Here is a 12,925-nt window from a genome sequence, read left to right on the forward strand (position 1 = left end):
ACACAGCTGCTCTACCCACAAATTTTCATGCACAGATACCACTCCACCCCCTGGTTCCGAGAGGCATGTGGCACTAGGGCCGCCTGGCGAAGAGAGTCAGGTGGGCTTGCTGTATCCCACACCTTACACCCCAATGTTACCAATGTCTGGTTACCCACAGGCTGCCTGTACCCTGAACAACTGTTACAGGTTATCCTCTGATGAGTGTGGCTGCATCCATGCCTCTGTTTTCAGGGGAAGGGCTTCAGAGGCGGCACTGGGCTGAGTACTGCAGGGTAGCAGGTGAAATCTTGGGCTGGGCTTGGAAACCAACTGGCTTACCGCTTACCAGCTGTGTGACCTCAGGATAGGGATTTAGCCTCTCTAGGCTTCAGCTTTCTCCTAAGAAAAGTGGATATGCTCATAGTATCTCTCTCAAAGGATTGTTAAGGCGATTAAATAAGATCGTGGGGAATTCCCTGGCAATCCAGTGGTTAGGACTCTTTTTACTGCCGAGGGCACAGGTTAAATCCCTGGTCGGGGAACTAAGATCCTGCAAGCCTCTCGGCATGGCCAAAAAAAAAAAAAAGAAGAAGAAGAAATAAAACTTAAAAATAATGAGATTGTGGGGCTTCCCTGGTGGCGCAATGGTTAAGAATCCACCTGCCAACGCAGGGGACACGGGTTCGAGCCCTGGTCCGGGAAGATCCCACATGCTGCGGAGCAACTAAGCCAGTGCGCCACAACTACTGAGCCCGCGTGCCACAACTACTGAAGCCCACGTGCCTAGAGCCCATGCTCTATAACAAGAGAAGCCACCAGTGAAAAGCCCGCGCACCGCAATGAAGAGTATCCCCCGCTCACTGCGACTAAAGAAAACCCACATGCAGCAATAAAGACCCAACACAGCCAAAAATAAAAATAAATAAATTTTTAAAAAGTGAGATTTTGCATGTAAAGTACTTAACACAGTGCCTGGCATAGGGTAAATGCTTGTACACAGTTGTTTGTGCACATTTAAGGGCAGCAGTCAAGTTTTCTGTGTTGTGCAAGGCTCTCGACCTACTACAGCCACGTATCCCTTTCAGCCGAAGCAGTGAACATAGGAATGAGGAGTCAACATGCAGAAGGACAGACATCACAGACAGGAGGGCAGGGAAGCTCAAACTGAGCACATTGCTAAGTGGTAGGTCTAGAACCCGCAGCTGGAAACGTCAGCGAGGGTGTCAGAGGATGTCCCTGTGATGCTGGGAGCGTGGGCAGCACTTGATGCGTGGGCACGTGGTCATGAGTGGGAAGCAGTTGCTAGAAACCCAAAGTGAAACAAGCAGTTCTGTACTTGTGAGAAGGCAGGCCTCCATAATTTCCACCTAATGGTGGCTTCCAGGAGGTCAGGGCATTGAAACCAAGAGACCCGCCTGGAATCTGGAATCCAGGACATTTTGCCCCGGCCCGAGATTGAACCCTCAGAGGCCATTTCCTCCCACTCCATGGAGGACCTCCTCCTTGCTCCAGACACACCCACACTCTGGCTTCCAGCCTACAGGATGGGGCATGGGGTGCAGTTATTACTGCCATCCTAGTGGCTGTTTGGAGGAATTTGATCCTAAGACATTATGCTAAATTCATGCTTCTTCCCAGTGCGGGCAGCTGATCCTTCCCCGCCCCTTGGGCAGTAAAGCTCTGGCTGAGGCAGGTCCTTTCAAATCATTGTTGATGAAATTGCCTATTATCCGCAGTGCCTTGACAACAGCTTGGAAAAAATGTGACTGTCCCAGCACCACAGGCATCCTGGGCCCACACCAATAGCATGAACCCATTTTCCTTGAATGAACTGAAGTTGGAAAGGCAGGAGTCAGGCTCTGGGGATTTGTGTCAGGTATGGGATGGCTGGAGAGCTTCAGCTTCAGGCTCCAGCTCAGGCCAGAGCTGGTGAGCAAGATACTGGGGGGAAGATGTCCCTGCCAGCCCCCACTCAGGGCTCCCAGCTCTGCAGAGAAAGGCCCTGGGACCACAGAAAAGGAGCTTGGGGAGTTGGCAAAGCTTTTGGAAAGTAGTTGGTGAAACTCAGCTGAGTGCGTGGGACGCTGGGTGATGGACCTGTCTCCTCATCTTTGATAGGAGGATGCCAGGCTGCCTGGCCTCGTCCAACTGCACTGACCTGGATTAGTCATTCCCAGAGGAGAGAGGACCCTTTTCACGAGGTACAGAGGTCTGGGGGGACTCACTCACGGCAGTCATCTCATTCAACACTCATGCATTCAACAAATACTTATTGAAGAACTACTATGTGCCGGGTGGGTACCGGGTGGGTGGGTACCCAGAGTATAGAACCGAATAAGAATGCTTTCTGACTTTAAGGAATTACCAGTGTAGTTCAGGAGCCCAAGTTTCTGGACTGTCCAGTCAGGTCGTCTTGAGTGGTGGCAGGCCTCACTTTATACTGGCACCAATTTCCTGAGTCCCAACGTGATGTTGTGGGACAGTATCCCTGGCAGGCACATCCCTGATGGGCAGCTCCCAGTCTGACTGTGTTGTCTCTGGCTCCTCCTCCATGCTTGGCTTCCAAACCACTATATATATATTTTTTTATTTTTAAATTTTATTTATTTATTCATTCATTTATTTTTAATTTTTGAATTTTATTTTATTCATTTTTTTATATACCAGGTTCTTACTAGTTATCTATTTTATACATATTAGTGTACATATGTCAATCCCAATCTCCCAATTCATCCCACCACCACCACCCCCCTTCCCCCCTTGGTGTCCATATGTTTGTTCTCTACATCTGTGTCTCTATTTCTGCCCTACAAACCGGTTCATCTGTACCATTTTTAGAGATTCCACATATATGCATTAATATACGATATTTGTTTTTCTCTTTGACTTACTTCACTCTGTATGACAGTCTCTAGATCCATCCACGTCTCTACAAATGACCCAATTTCGTTCCTTTTTATGGCTGAGTAATATTGCATTGTATATATGTACCACATCTTCTTTACCCATTTGTCTATTGACAGACACTTAGGTTGCTTCCATGTCCTGGCTATTGTAAATAGAACTGCAATGAACATTGTGGTACATGCCTCTTTTTGAATTATGATTTTCTCAGGGTATATGTCCAGTAGTGGGATTGCTGGGTCATATGGTAATTCTATTTTTAGATTTTAAGGAACCTCCATACTGTTCTCCATAGTGGCTGTATCAATTTACATTCCCACCAACAGTGCAAGAGGGTTCCTTTTTCTCCACACCCTCTCCAGCACTAGTTGTTTGCAGATTTTCTGACAATGCCCATTCTAACTGGTGTGAGGTGATACCTCATTGTAGTTTTGATTTGCATTTCTCTAATAATAGTGATGTTGAGCATCTTTTCATGTGTTTGTTAGCCATCTGTATGTCTTCTTTGGAGAAATGTCTATTTAGGTCTTCTGCCCATTTATTGAATGGGTTGTTTGTTTTTTTAATATTGAGCTGTATGAGCTGTTTATAGATTTTGGAGATTAATCCTTTGTCCATTGATTCGTTTGCAGAGTTCGTTTGGAAGAGTTTGAGAAGGATGGGTGTTAGCTCTTCTCTAAATGTTTGATAGAATTCACCTGTGAAGACATGTGGTCCTGGGCTTTTGTTTGTTGGAAGATTTTTAATCACAGTTTCAATTTCATTACTTGTGATTGGTCTGTTCATATTTTCTATTTCTTCCTCGTTCAGTCTTGGAAGGTTATACCTTTCTAAGACTTTGTCTATTTCTTCCAGGTTGTCCATTTTATTGGCAGAGTTGCTTGTAGTAGTCTCTTAGGATGTTTTGTATTTCTGCGGTGTCTGTTGTAACTTCTCTTTTTTCATTTCTAATTTTACTGATTTGAGTCCTCTCCCTTTTTCTTGATGAATCTGGCTAAATGTTTATCAATTTTGTTTATCTTCTCAAAGAACCATCTGTTATTTTTATTGATCTTTGCTATTGTTTTCTTTGTTCCTATTTCATTTATTTTTGCTCTGATCTTTATGATTTCTTTCCTTCTACTAACTTTAGGTTTTGTTTGCTCTTTGTTCTCTAGTTCCTTTAGGTGTAAGGTTAGATTGTTTATTTGAGATGTTTCTTATTTCTTGAGGTAGGCTTTTATTGCTATAAACTTCCCTCTTAGAACTGCTTTTGCTGCATCCCATAGGTTTTGGATCTTCGTGTTTTCACTGTCCTTTGTCTCTAGGTATTTTTTGATTTCCTCTTTGATTTCTTCAGTGATCTCTTGGTTATTTAGTAACGTATTTTTTAGCCTCCGTAAGTTTTTTTTTTTTTTGCGGTTTTTTTTCCCCTGTAATTGATTTCTAATCTCATAGCGTTGTGGTCGGAAAAGATGCTTGATATGATTTCAGTTTTCTTAAATTTACTGAGGCTTGATTTGGGACCCAAGGTGTGATCTATCCTGGAGAATGTTCTGCGTGCGCTTGAGAAGAAAGTGCAATCTGCTGTTTTTAGATGGAATGTCCTATAAATATCAATTAAATCTATCTGTTCTATTGTGTCATTTAAAGCTTGTGTTTCCTTATTAATTTTCTTTCTGGATGAACTGTCCATTGGTGTAAGTGAGGTGTTAAAGTCCCCCACTATTATTGTCTTACTGTCGATTCCTCTTTTATAGCTGTTAACTGTTGCCTTATGTATTGAGGTGCTCCTATGTTGGGTGCATATATATTCATAATTGTTATATCTTCTTCTTGGATTGATCCCTTCATCATTATGTAGTGTCCTTCCTTGTCTCTTGTAACATTCTTTATTTTAAAGTCTATTTTATCTGATATGAGTATAGCTACTCCAGCTTTCTTTTGATTTCCATTTGCATGGCATATGTTTTTTCCATCCCCTCACTTTCAGTCTGTATGTGTCCCTAGGTCTGAAGTGGGTCTCTTGTAGACAGCATATATATGGGTCTTGTTTTGGTATCCATTCAGCGAGCCTGTGTCTTTTGGTTGGAGCATTTAATCCATTCACATTTAAGGTAATTATCAATATGTATGTCCCTGTTACCATTTTCTTCATTGTTATGGGTTTGCTTTTGTAGGTCCTTTTCTTCTTTTGTGTTTCCCACTTAGAGAAGTTCCTTTAGCATTTGTTGTAGAGCTGGTTTGGCGGTGCTGAATTCTCTTAGCTTTTGCTTGTCTGTAAAGCTTTTGATTTCTCCGTCGAATCTGAATGAGATCCTTGCTGGGTAGACTAATCTTGGTTGTAGGTCCTTCCCTTTCATCACTTTAAATATATCATGTCGCTCCCTTCTGTCTTGGTGAGTTTCTGCTGAGAAATCAGCTCTTAACCTTATGGGAGTTTCCTTGTATCTTAGTCATTTTTCCCTTGTTGCTTTCAACAATTTTTCTTTGTCTTTAATTTTTGTCAATTTGATTACTACGTGTCTTGGCGTGTTTCTCCTTGGGTTTATCCTGCCTGGGACTCTGCCCTTCCTGGACTTGGGTGGCTATTTCCTTTCCCATGTTAGTGAAGTTTTCGACAATAATCTCTTCAAATATTTTCTCTGGTCCTTTCTCTCTCTCCTCCTTCTGGGACCCCTATAATGTGAATGTTGTTGTGCTTAATGTTGTCCCAGAGGTATCTTAGGCTGTCTTCATATCTTTTCATTCTTTTCTCTTTACTCAGTTCTGCAGCAGTGAATTCCAGCATTCTGTCTTCCAGGTCACTTATCCGTTCTTCTGCCTCAGTTATTCTGCTATTGATTCCTTCTAGTGTATTTTTCATTTCAGTTATTGTATTGTTTATGTTTGTTTGCTCTTTACTTCTTCTAGGTGTTTGTTTTTTAATTATTCTAGGTCTTTGTTAAACAATGTTAAACATTTCTTGCATCTTCTCGATCTTTGCCTCCATTCTTTTTCCGAGGTCCTGTATCATCTTCACTATCATTATTCTGAATTCTTTTTCTGGAAGGCTGCCTATCTCCACTTCATTTAGTTGTTTTTAAGTTTTTTTTTTAACATAAACGTATGTATTTTATTTTATTTATTTTTGGCTGCATTGGGTCTTCGTTGCTGCATGCGGGCTTTCTCTAGTTGCGGTGAGTGGGGGCTACTCTTCATTGTGGTGCATGGCTTTCTCATTGAGGTGGCTTCTCTTGTTGCGGAGCATGGGCTTTAGGCGCGTGGGCTTCAGTAGTTGTGGCTTGTGGGCTCTAGAGCGCAGGCTCAGTAGTTGTGGCACATGGTCTTAGTTGCTCCTTGGCATGTGGGATCTTCCCGGACCAGGGATCGAACCCATGTCCCCTGCACTGGTAGGCAGATTCTTAACCACTGTGCCACCAGGGAAGCCCCATTTAATTGTTTTTCTGGGGTTTTATCTTGTTCCTTCATCTGGTACAAAGTCCTCTGCCTTTTCACTTTGTCTGTCTTTCTATGAATGTGGTTTTCCTTCCACAGGCTGCAGAATTTTAGCTCTTCTTGCTTCTGCTGTCTGCCCTCTCCCAAACCACTTTAGCCACGACTTTTGCAAACATGAGAAAAAGCATCTGTGCCCAAGCTGTGGAAGGAAGTTACTCATCAGGGCTACTGTAAATGGTTGTATAGTTTGTACAACCGGCCATCAAAGTAAGTGGGGCTGAAATTACCAAGACCTGTGCTCACAGGTCTAGCATCACCCAGAGGACTGGTTTTTTTTTGTTGCTGTTGTTTTCTAATTCATCACGGTGGGTAGGTCCTGCAGGGAGAATCTTTTTCTAGTTGGCACAAAGGCATCTCATAGGCTAGAGGGGACCTGTGATTACCAGAAGGACCTAGAACAGGAGAAATAGAATCATCACCCACCATTAGGTAACTCTCTGAAAAGCCAGAGAAGTCAGCTCTGCTTAGGGTCCTGCTGCTTCTATTGTATGGAAATACCCTCTCCCAAGAAATCGCCAGAGGCCATTGCAAGGGATTGGCTAGCCTGAGCTACAAGGCAGTCAAGCTACGTTCTGAGGTGACTGGGAACGTTTCAGAGGGAGAGGCCCCATTTCCCAAAGCAATTTGAGAGCTGACCTGAATCCCTATCTCCCAATTCCCAGGCTGTCCGGTGCTGAGGAGCACATTGTTTTTATGTGCCCAGCCCACCCATCAGCTCTGAGGTCACAGCCATGGTGGCCAGGTGAGCCAAAGGACCCAAGGTCAAGAGAAAGGAGTAGACAGTATCCAACTCCCGTGACCAACAGGAGACTTCTAAGACGGGCAAAGGGGAGGCGGGAGGAGCAGGATCCTCATCTCTCCTCAACCACCAGGGCCCAGGTAGATGGGCGCAGAGGCCTGGGGGAGCACCCAGCAACCAACAATTCAAGGACACAAGGACACCCACACAGAGGCATTGCAAAGGCTTATTGGGATAGTAAGATGAATAGATTTAATCATTCTTGTTTGAAAAACAAGACATAAATTAGTATAATATAGAATTTATATATTTTATGTAGTATATATACTATATACAGACATTAGAAAATATGTTCTCTCCGTGAAGCCGAGGGAGAGGTGAAGGATGGCGGTGGAATGAATGACACAGGTGGGGCCTGAGTGGTGAAGGGGCAGGATCAAGATGTTGGGAGAAGAGGCAGACCACGTCAGCAGGCAGGGTCGCGGTGGTCGCGGGGGGCAACGGTCCCCCACTGGCTGCATCTCTGGCCCATTAAACAACTTGGTCCTGTGGGAGGAGAGGCAAGGAAGAGGGGGGCTGGCTTTTGCAGAAGGAGCTCCCCTAATCCTTGCCGGGAGGAAGCGCCACTTGGGGGGTCCTTTATCGCACTCGGGGACACCAAGGATGGGTGGGGGTTAAGCACAGTGTACATCTTTATAAAACTCACATAAGAACGGAAGGTTTCACGTAAGCCTCTCACGGAATGATGAAAGAGAGGCAGACACAGGGCACGAGCTTGTGGGAAATGGGGGGTATGGAGAGGTGGATGAGAAGCAATCTATACAGAAGAAACATTGGCTTTCTTTGTTCCCTACAATGGGCAATTAGTAGGGACTCCGTGTCTTCACTCCCAGGAACGCTGTAGTGGGGGCGGTGACGGCAGCAGATGTGTGTCAAGGAGGATGCTAAACAGTGTGGATTCCCTTCCAGATGACTCCGGGGGAGTGGGGGGGCGGAGAGAGAGAGAGAGAGAGAGAGAGAGAGAGAGGTGCCGGACTGCACCAGGTAAGGCGCTCAGCTTCTTTTCTTAGAGAGACAAATCCACAGGGTCAATACACAGCCAAAAGCATATACTCAGGGTTAACATATCACGCTAGCTTCCAGAAGTTTAAGATATAGTCATCAACAGCCCCCCTGACCCCTCCCCCCCACCCCCACCCCCCACCCCCCACCCCCCATCTGTAGCTAAGTCGGACTCCTAAGGACAGTCTGTCTGGTAGAGAGATGTTGAGAGGAGCCGCACGCCGGCAGCGACAGCCCCTGCGCTGGGCTGGGCCAGGCGGGCTCTGAGGCCTGCGCTGGGTCTCCCCAGGGCAGACGTGTTCACCAGGTACCTTACCCAGAATGAGCGGGGTGATCCCAGATGCTTGCTCCCTAGTGGACTGAGCCGCCCTGCCTGTCAGCGAGGGGCAGGGCACTTTGGGGATGGCTGGTGTGGAGCTACTGGGCCCGGGGGCGAGCGCTCCCTGAGGCCGCCAGCCTGCTGGGCCGGCCACAAACAGCTGAGCGCGGCTGTTTTCTGCAGACCCACTACCCGGGCACAAGCCCTCCGGGGTGGCTCCTGCCGAGTTAGTGTGAGCCCAGGGTGGGTGGGCACGTCTGGACTGCGTGCCCGAGCCTCTCCGCTCGCTCGGCGCTGTGGCCTGCTGCTACTGCCACTGCTCCCCAGAGGGGCACAGGAGCCAAGAGGAGCTCAAGGCCCACGGGCCCCCTGCTTCAGGCCCGCCTCCCTCCGGCTACCACGATGGAGCAGGAAGTGGACCCGACGTCACGTCTCAGCCCTAGAGAAGAGAGGCAAAACAGATCTGCGGCGGGCGTGGTGACGGGGGAGGGGGGGCCTTGGCCCTCACAGTGACGCCCAGAGGCCAGGGAAGGGGTGAGGATACCCAGGGTGGCAGTTGCCCGGAGCCCTCAGGGACAGCCTCAATGCACGGAGCTGTCACTCCCTGGAGACTGAGGGCTCTGGGACCCTGACTGGCCCAGCAGACACCTATACTCACCACAAGATGCAAAGACCACAAAGCTCAAACCTGGGGCCACGGTTGGGGAAGGGGGGCAGGCCCGGGCAGATGGCCTACTTGATAAGGGTTTTTAAGGAGCGGGTGAATGTGCTCATAACAGTCGCTGAAGTGGGGGAGCCCGGCGTGTGCCCCGCGGCTGCTGCCTGCTGCTGCTGCTTAAGGCTCCGGGCGGTGGACTCCTCGGCTGCGCGCAGCAGGAAGGTGTAGTTCCTCACCACCTCTTCCACCTTGGCCAGCAGCTCTTGGCGCTGGGCCTCAGAGCGCACGATGAACACCAGCCGCACGAACGTCTCAATGAGGCTGCTCAGCACCTGGAAGCTGCCCGTGATGGCCGCCAGCATGTGAGTGGGGCTCTTGTCCACGTTGGCCACGCGGCGGCAGGAGGCCCGGAGCTCCTTGAACTTGAGAGCCAGCTCGAGCTTGTACTCAGAGATCTGGGAGACGTAGGGCTTGGGGGCGCGGGCCTCGGGGCTGGCCACGCACTGCCTCAGGACCGTCAGCAGCTCGTTGGTGTCCAGCCGGGCGGCCAGGAAGCCGTCAGGCAGGCCGTAGGCATGGGCCCGCAGGGCGTTGATCTTGGCCAGGCTCCCCTCGAAGGTGGACACCCGCAGGTCGATCTCCTGGGTGCGGGAGGCCTCCGGGCTGCTGCAGGCGGCGGCATCCAGCACCTGCAGGGTCCTGCTCACCACGGGCACCACCTGTTCGTCCAGCTTCATGCCGGGCAGGATCTTCATGGGGATGGAGTAGGAGAGCTCGTCCTTGCCATCGCTGGTGTCATCCGCCATGTCGCACTTGCGGTAGTAGAAGCAGTAGCGGATGGAGCAGCACTTGCCACTCTCACTGTCCTCGTCCAGCTCCGCGGGCTTCCGGTACACCTCTTCCGGCAGTGAGAACACGGCCATCTGTCTGGGGCCTTTGGTCTCAGGGGCAACGTGGACGTAGGAGGGGTCTCCCAGGGTCGGGGATTCCAGTGACATGCTTTTGGGACCCACGCCTAGGGGGAGGCCTGCCTCTACCTCCCTGGCCTCCCTGGGCAGCATGCCCAGGGGTGGGTGCGGGTAGACGTCCGAGGTCAGCGAGGCCCTGTCGCCCTGGTCCAGCTCACTGATGCTGTAGCGGCGCATCAGTTTCCTGTAGTTGGGAGCTCCTAGACACTCGCCCCCCGAGGCACATGTGGTCAGGCATGAAACCCCGCTCTCAGGGTCCGATCGGCACTCTCGGGATTCCAGGCTGGTGGAGCGCATGCGCCGGACACTGGTGGGGCTGCCGAGGCTCAAGCCTAGGCCGGCCTCTGGCTGCCTCTGGGTCGGGGGGACCCTGTCCCTCTCCCTCCCCCGGAGGCCGGGCACCGGCGTCTGGGGGGCCTGAGGCCGGGCCCCCCGGCACATGCGCTTGCAATCACAGCTGCGCCTCTGCTCTCGGGACATGCCGGGCCCCTGCTGCACGGGGCTGCTGCGGAGCTGGCAGCTGCAGCGGCCTGGAGCTGGGGGTTGCAGGTACTCGGTGCCCGACAGCTCCCCCTGGCTTGGTGGCTTGAGAAGTTCCTCAAGGAACTCCAGCTCATACTGCTTCACCTTCTGCAGCTGGGCCTGCCGCTCATCGGTCTCCTTCTTCTGGCGGGTTGGGAAGGTGGCAGAGAATAAGTTGCGGAGCCGGAAAGGGCCCCGGGACGATTTGGGCTTGGTGGGGCCTTCGGAGGCCAAGTGGGCTCCATCCAGGGTCGTTTCAATCTTTCTGGAGGGCATGGTGCTCACCTGCCGGCTGGCAGCCTGAGGCCTCAGCGGGCTCTGGCCTCGCTGCTGACAGCTGGGGCTCTGGCCTCGCGGCGGACAGCTGGGGCTCTGCAGAACCATGGGGTAGCCGGCTCGGGGGACCAGGCTGGTGTCTTCAAGCTTGCTGCTTTGGAGGGTGCTCTCCAGCTGCCCCTTCTCCCCCTGGCCGGAGACGGTGCCCTGCTTGTGCAGGGAAGGCTTAGCACCCTCAGGCCCGCCCTTGCCCGCTACCTCCCCGGTACCTTGCTTGCCCACTGACTCTCGACTCACTCGAGAAAGATAGCTTTTGGGAGGGAAACTTTGAATAGGCAGCCTGTCCTCTTGTGAGGAGAGGTGCAGGCTATCAGCTCGGCTGCCTGTGGGCGCTCTGGAGCCGGAAGAGACTTCTGGGCTCAGCTGCAGCTGGGAATTCTGTGAGGCCTCTGGAGCACTGGGACTCATTTTGAACTTAAGATTCTTATTGGCACTGCCGCTCATCATGCTAACTTCTGGCCTTCCCATGCTGACCTCTGACCTCCCCATGCTGGCCTCTAACCTCTCCCCACTGTTGGGGGTGCTCCCCAAGGCCCCGCCAGGGGCAGACAGACTCTTAGTATGAACCACCTGCTGTAGGGCGGCCGAGATGATGGCTGGGGTCACACTGCCCTTTGGGTCCAGGATAAGCTTGGGGCTCAACCTGACCTCCTTGGGCAGGCTCTCCCTTAGCTCAGAGACCTGCTCTTCACTGAGGGACGGTGTGGCCGCCCTCAGTGACATCTCTAGGCCCGCCCGAGTGTGGCCAGGCCCTTTGTCCTCAGGAACTGGGGACAGCAGGCTCAGATTCTTCTGCTCACTCAGCTGAGGGGACAGTGCTGGGTGCACAGCCAGGGCGTACGTTCGCTCGTTCTGTGGCTGCGCCTCTGACGGGGGCACCTTCCTCCGAGCACCAGGGGCACCAGGACTCTGGCCTGTGACAGCTGGCTGGAGGGATGGGTTGGGATCCGGGCGCCCGAGAGAGTAAGGGGCCGTGAGAACGGCCTGGGCTGCACAGCTCTGGATCCGGAAGGGCAGGTCCTTGCGGGCCAGGAGGCTGTCCTTGTTGAGATGCTGGGCCAGGAAGTAGGTGGTATTCTGGTGTTGCTTCATGGCTGACATCACCTCCGACATGTCCGTGAGCTCCGAAGAGTTGGTTTCGTGGCCCGAGTCCAGCGACGATTCAGGGGTGATTGTGGCCAGCACAATCAGACCTGGAGGGACAGGGATAGGGTCTGCAGCACTTACTCGTGTCAAGTCCTTTCCAACCATATGTAGACAGTCTATGAGGGTCAAGGTTAGTCAGCAGGATTTCAAGCCGGAAAAAACCAGTCAGGCCTGGGGGTCCTGCAGGGCTGAGGGTGGGAGGTCGGGAGGGGAGGGGACAAAGAAAGGCAAGCTGGGAGAGGGGTGATGAAGGGCTGGAATCCGAGAGAGAAACAAAAGAGGCCTAGAGAAGATCTGGGCAGTTTGATGGCAAATTAACATGCAGATCACAGGCAAAACAACATGCTAATCATCACTATTTTTAGATTCAACAGCTAGGAAATTTTTGTTAATTGTCCTGAAGAGAGCCAGCAAAGAGAGCTCCCTCTCTCTCTGGCCCTCCTCATCTGGCCAGGCCTGCCTACAGTCCCTGCAGCTGAGGCCATTTAGCTGAGCTTGGCCTCTCTCTGGCTATCACATGGGCCTCTAGCCTGGGAGCAGCCAGTGCTTGGAGCTCCAGACTCTGAGCAAAGAGAAATGCCAGGCCTGGGGGCCGAACACATGGGGGCTGCCCGACACCAAGGATGCGCTCACATACAGAAAAGGCAGGTACTCGCTCTGGTCAGCGAGGTTCCCTCTGACCCCAATTGCTTCACCCTCTCTGTCCACACTTGCCCTCGCCTCACAGGCTTTCTCATATGCCTTATTCCTCCCTATTTCCTTCCTGTCACTGTATCACTGACCTCTTTGTTTGAAGGCATATGTGTGTGGAA

At 51.1% G+C, this 12,925-nt stretch overlaps 1 protein-coding gene across 11 annotated transcripts in view; it reads right to left on the minus strand.

The window, feature by feature from the left end:
• Positions 1-8,321: 8,321 nt before the first annotated feature.
• FRMPD3 (FERM and PDZ domain containing 3) overlaps positions 8,322-12,925 on the minus strand; it is a 139,529-nt gene continuing 134,925 nt past the window's right edge. For all 11 annotated transcript variants that reach the window (XM_060292622.1, XM_060292625.1, XM_060292618.1 and 8 more), the window contains one exon: positions 8,322-12,160. In XM_060292622.1, the coding sequence (XP_060148605.1) occupies positions 9,216-12,160 (2,945 nt within the window). In that variant the 3' untranslated portion in view covers positions 8,322-9,215. The remainder of the gene's footprint in view (positions 12,161-12,925) is intronic.

Source organism: Globicephala melas, chromosome X (genome assembly GCF_963455315.2).
Source record: "Globicephala melas chromosome X, mGloMel1.2, whole genome shotgun sequence".
Taxonomy (NCBI): Eukaryota; Metazoa; Chordata; class Mammalia; order Artiodactyla; family Delphinidae; genus Globicephala; species Globicephala melas.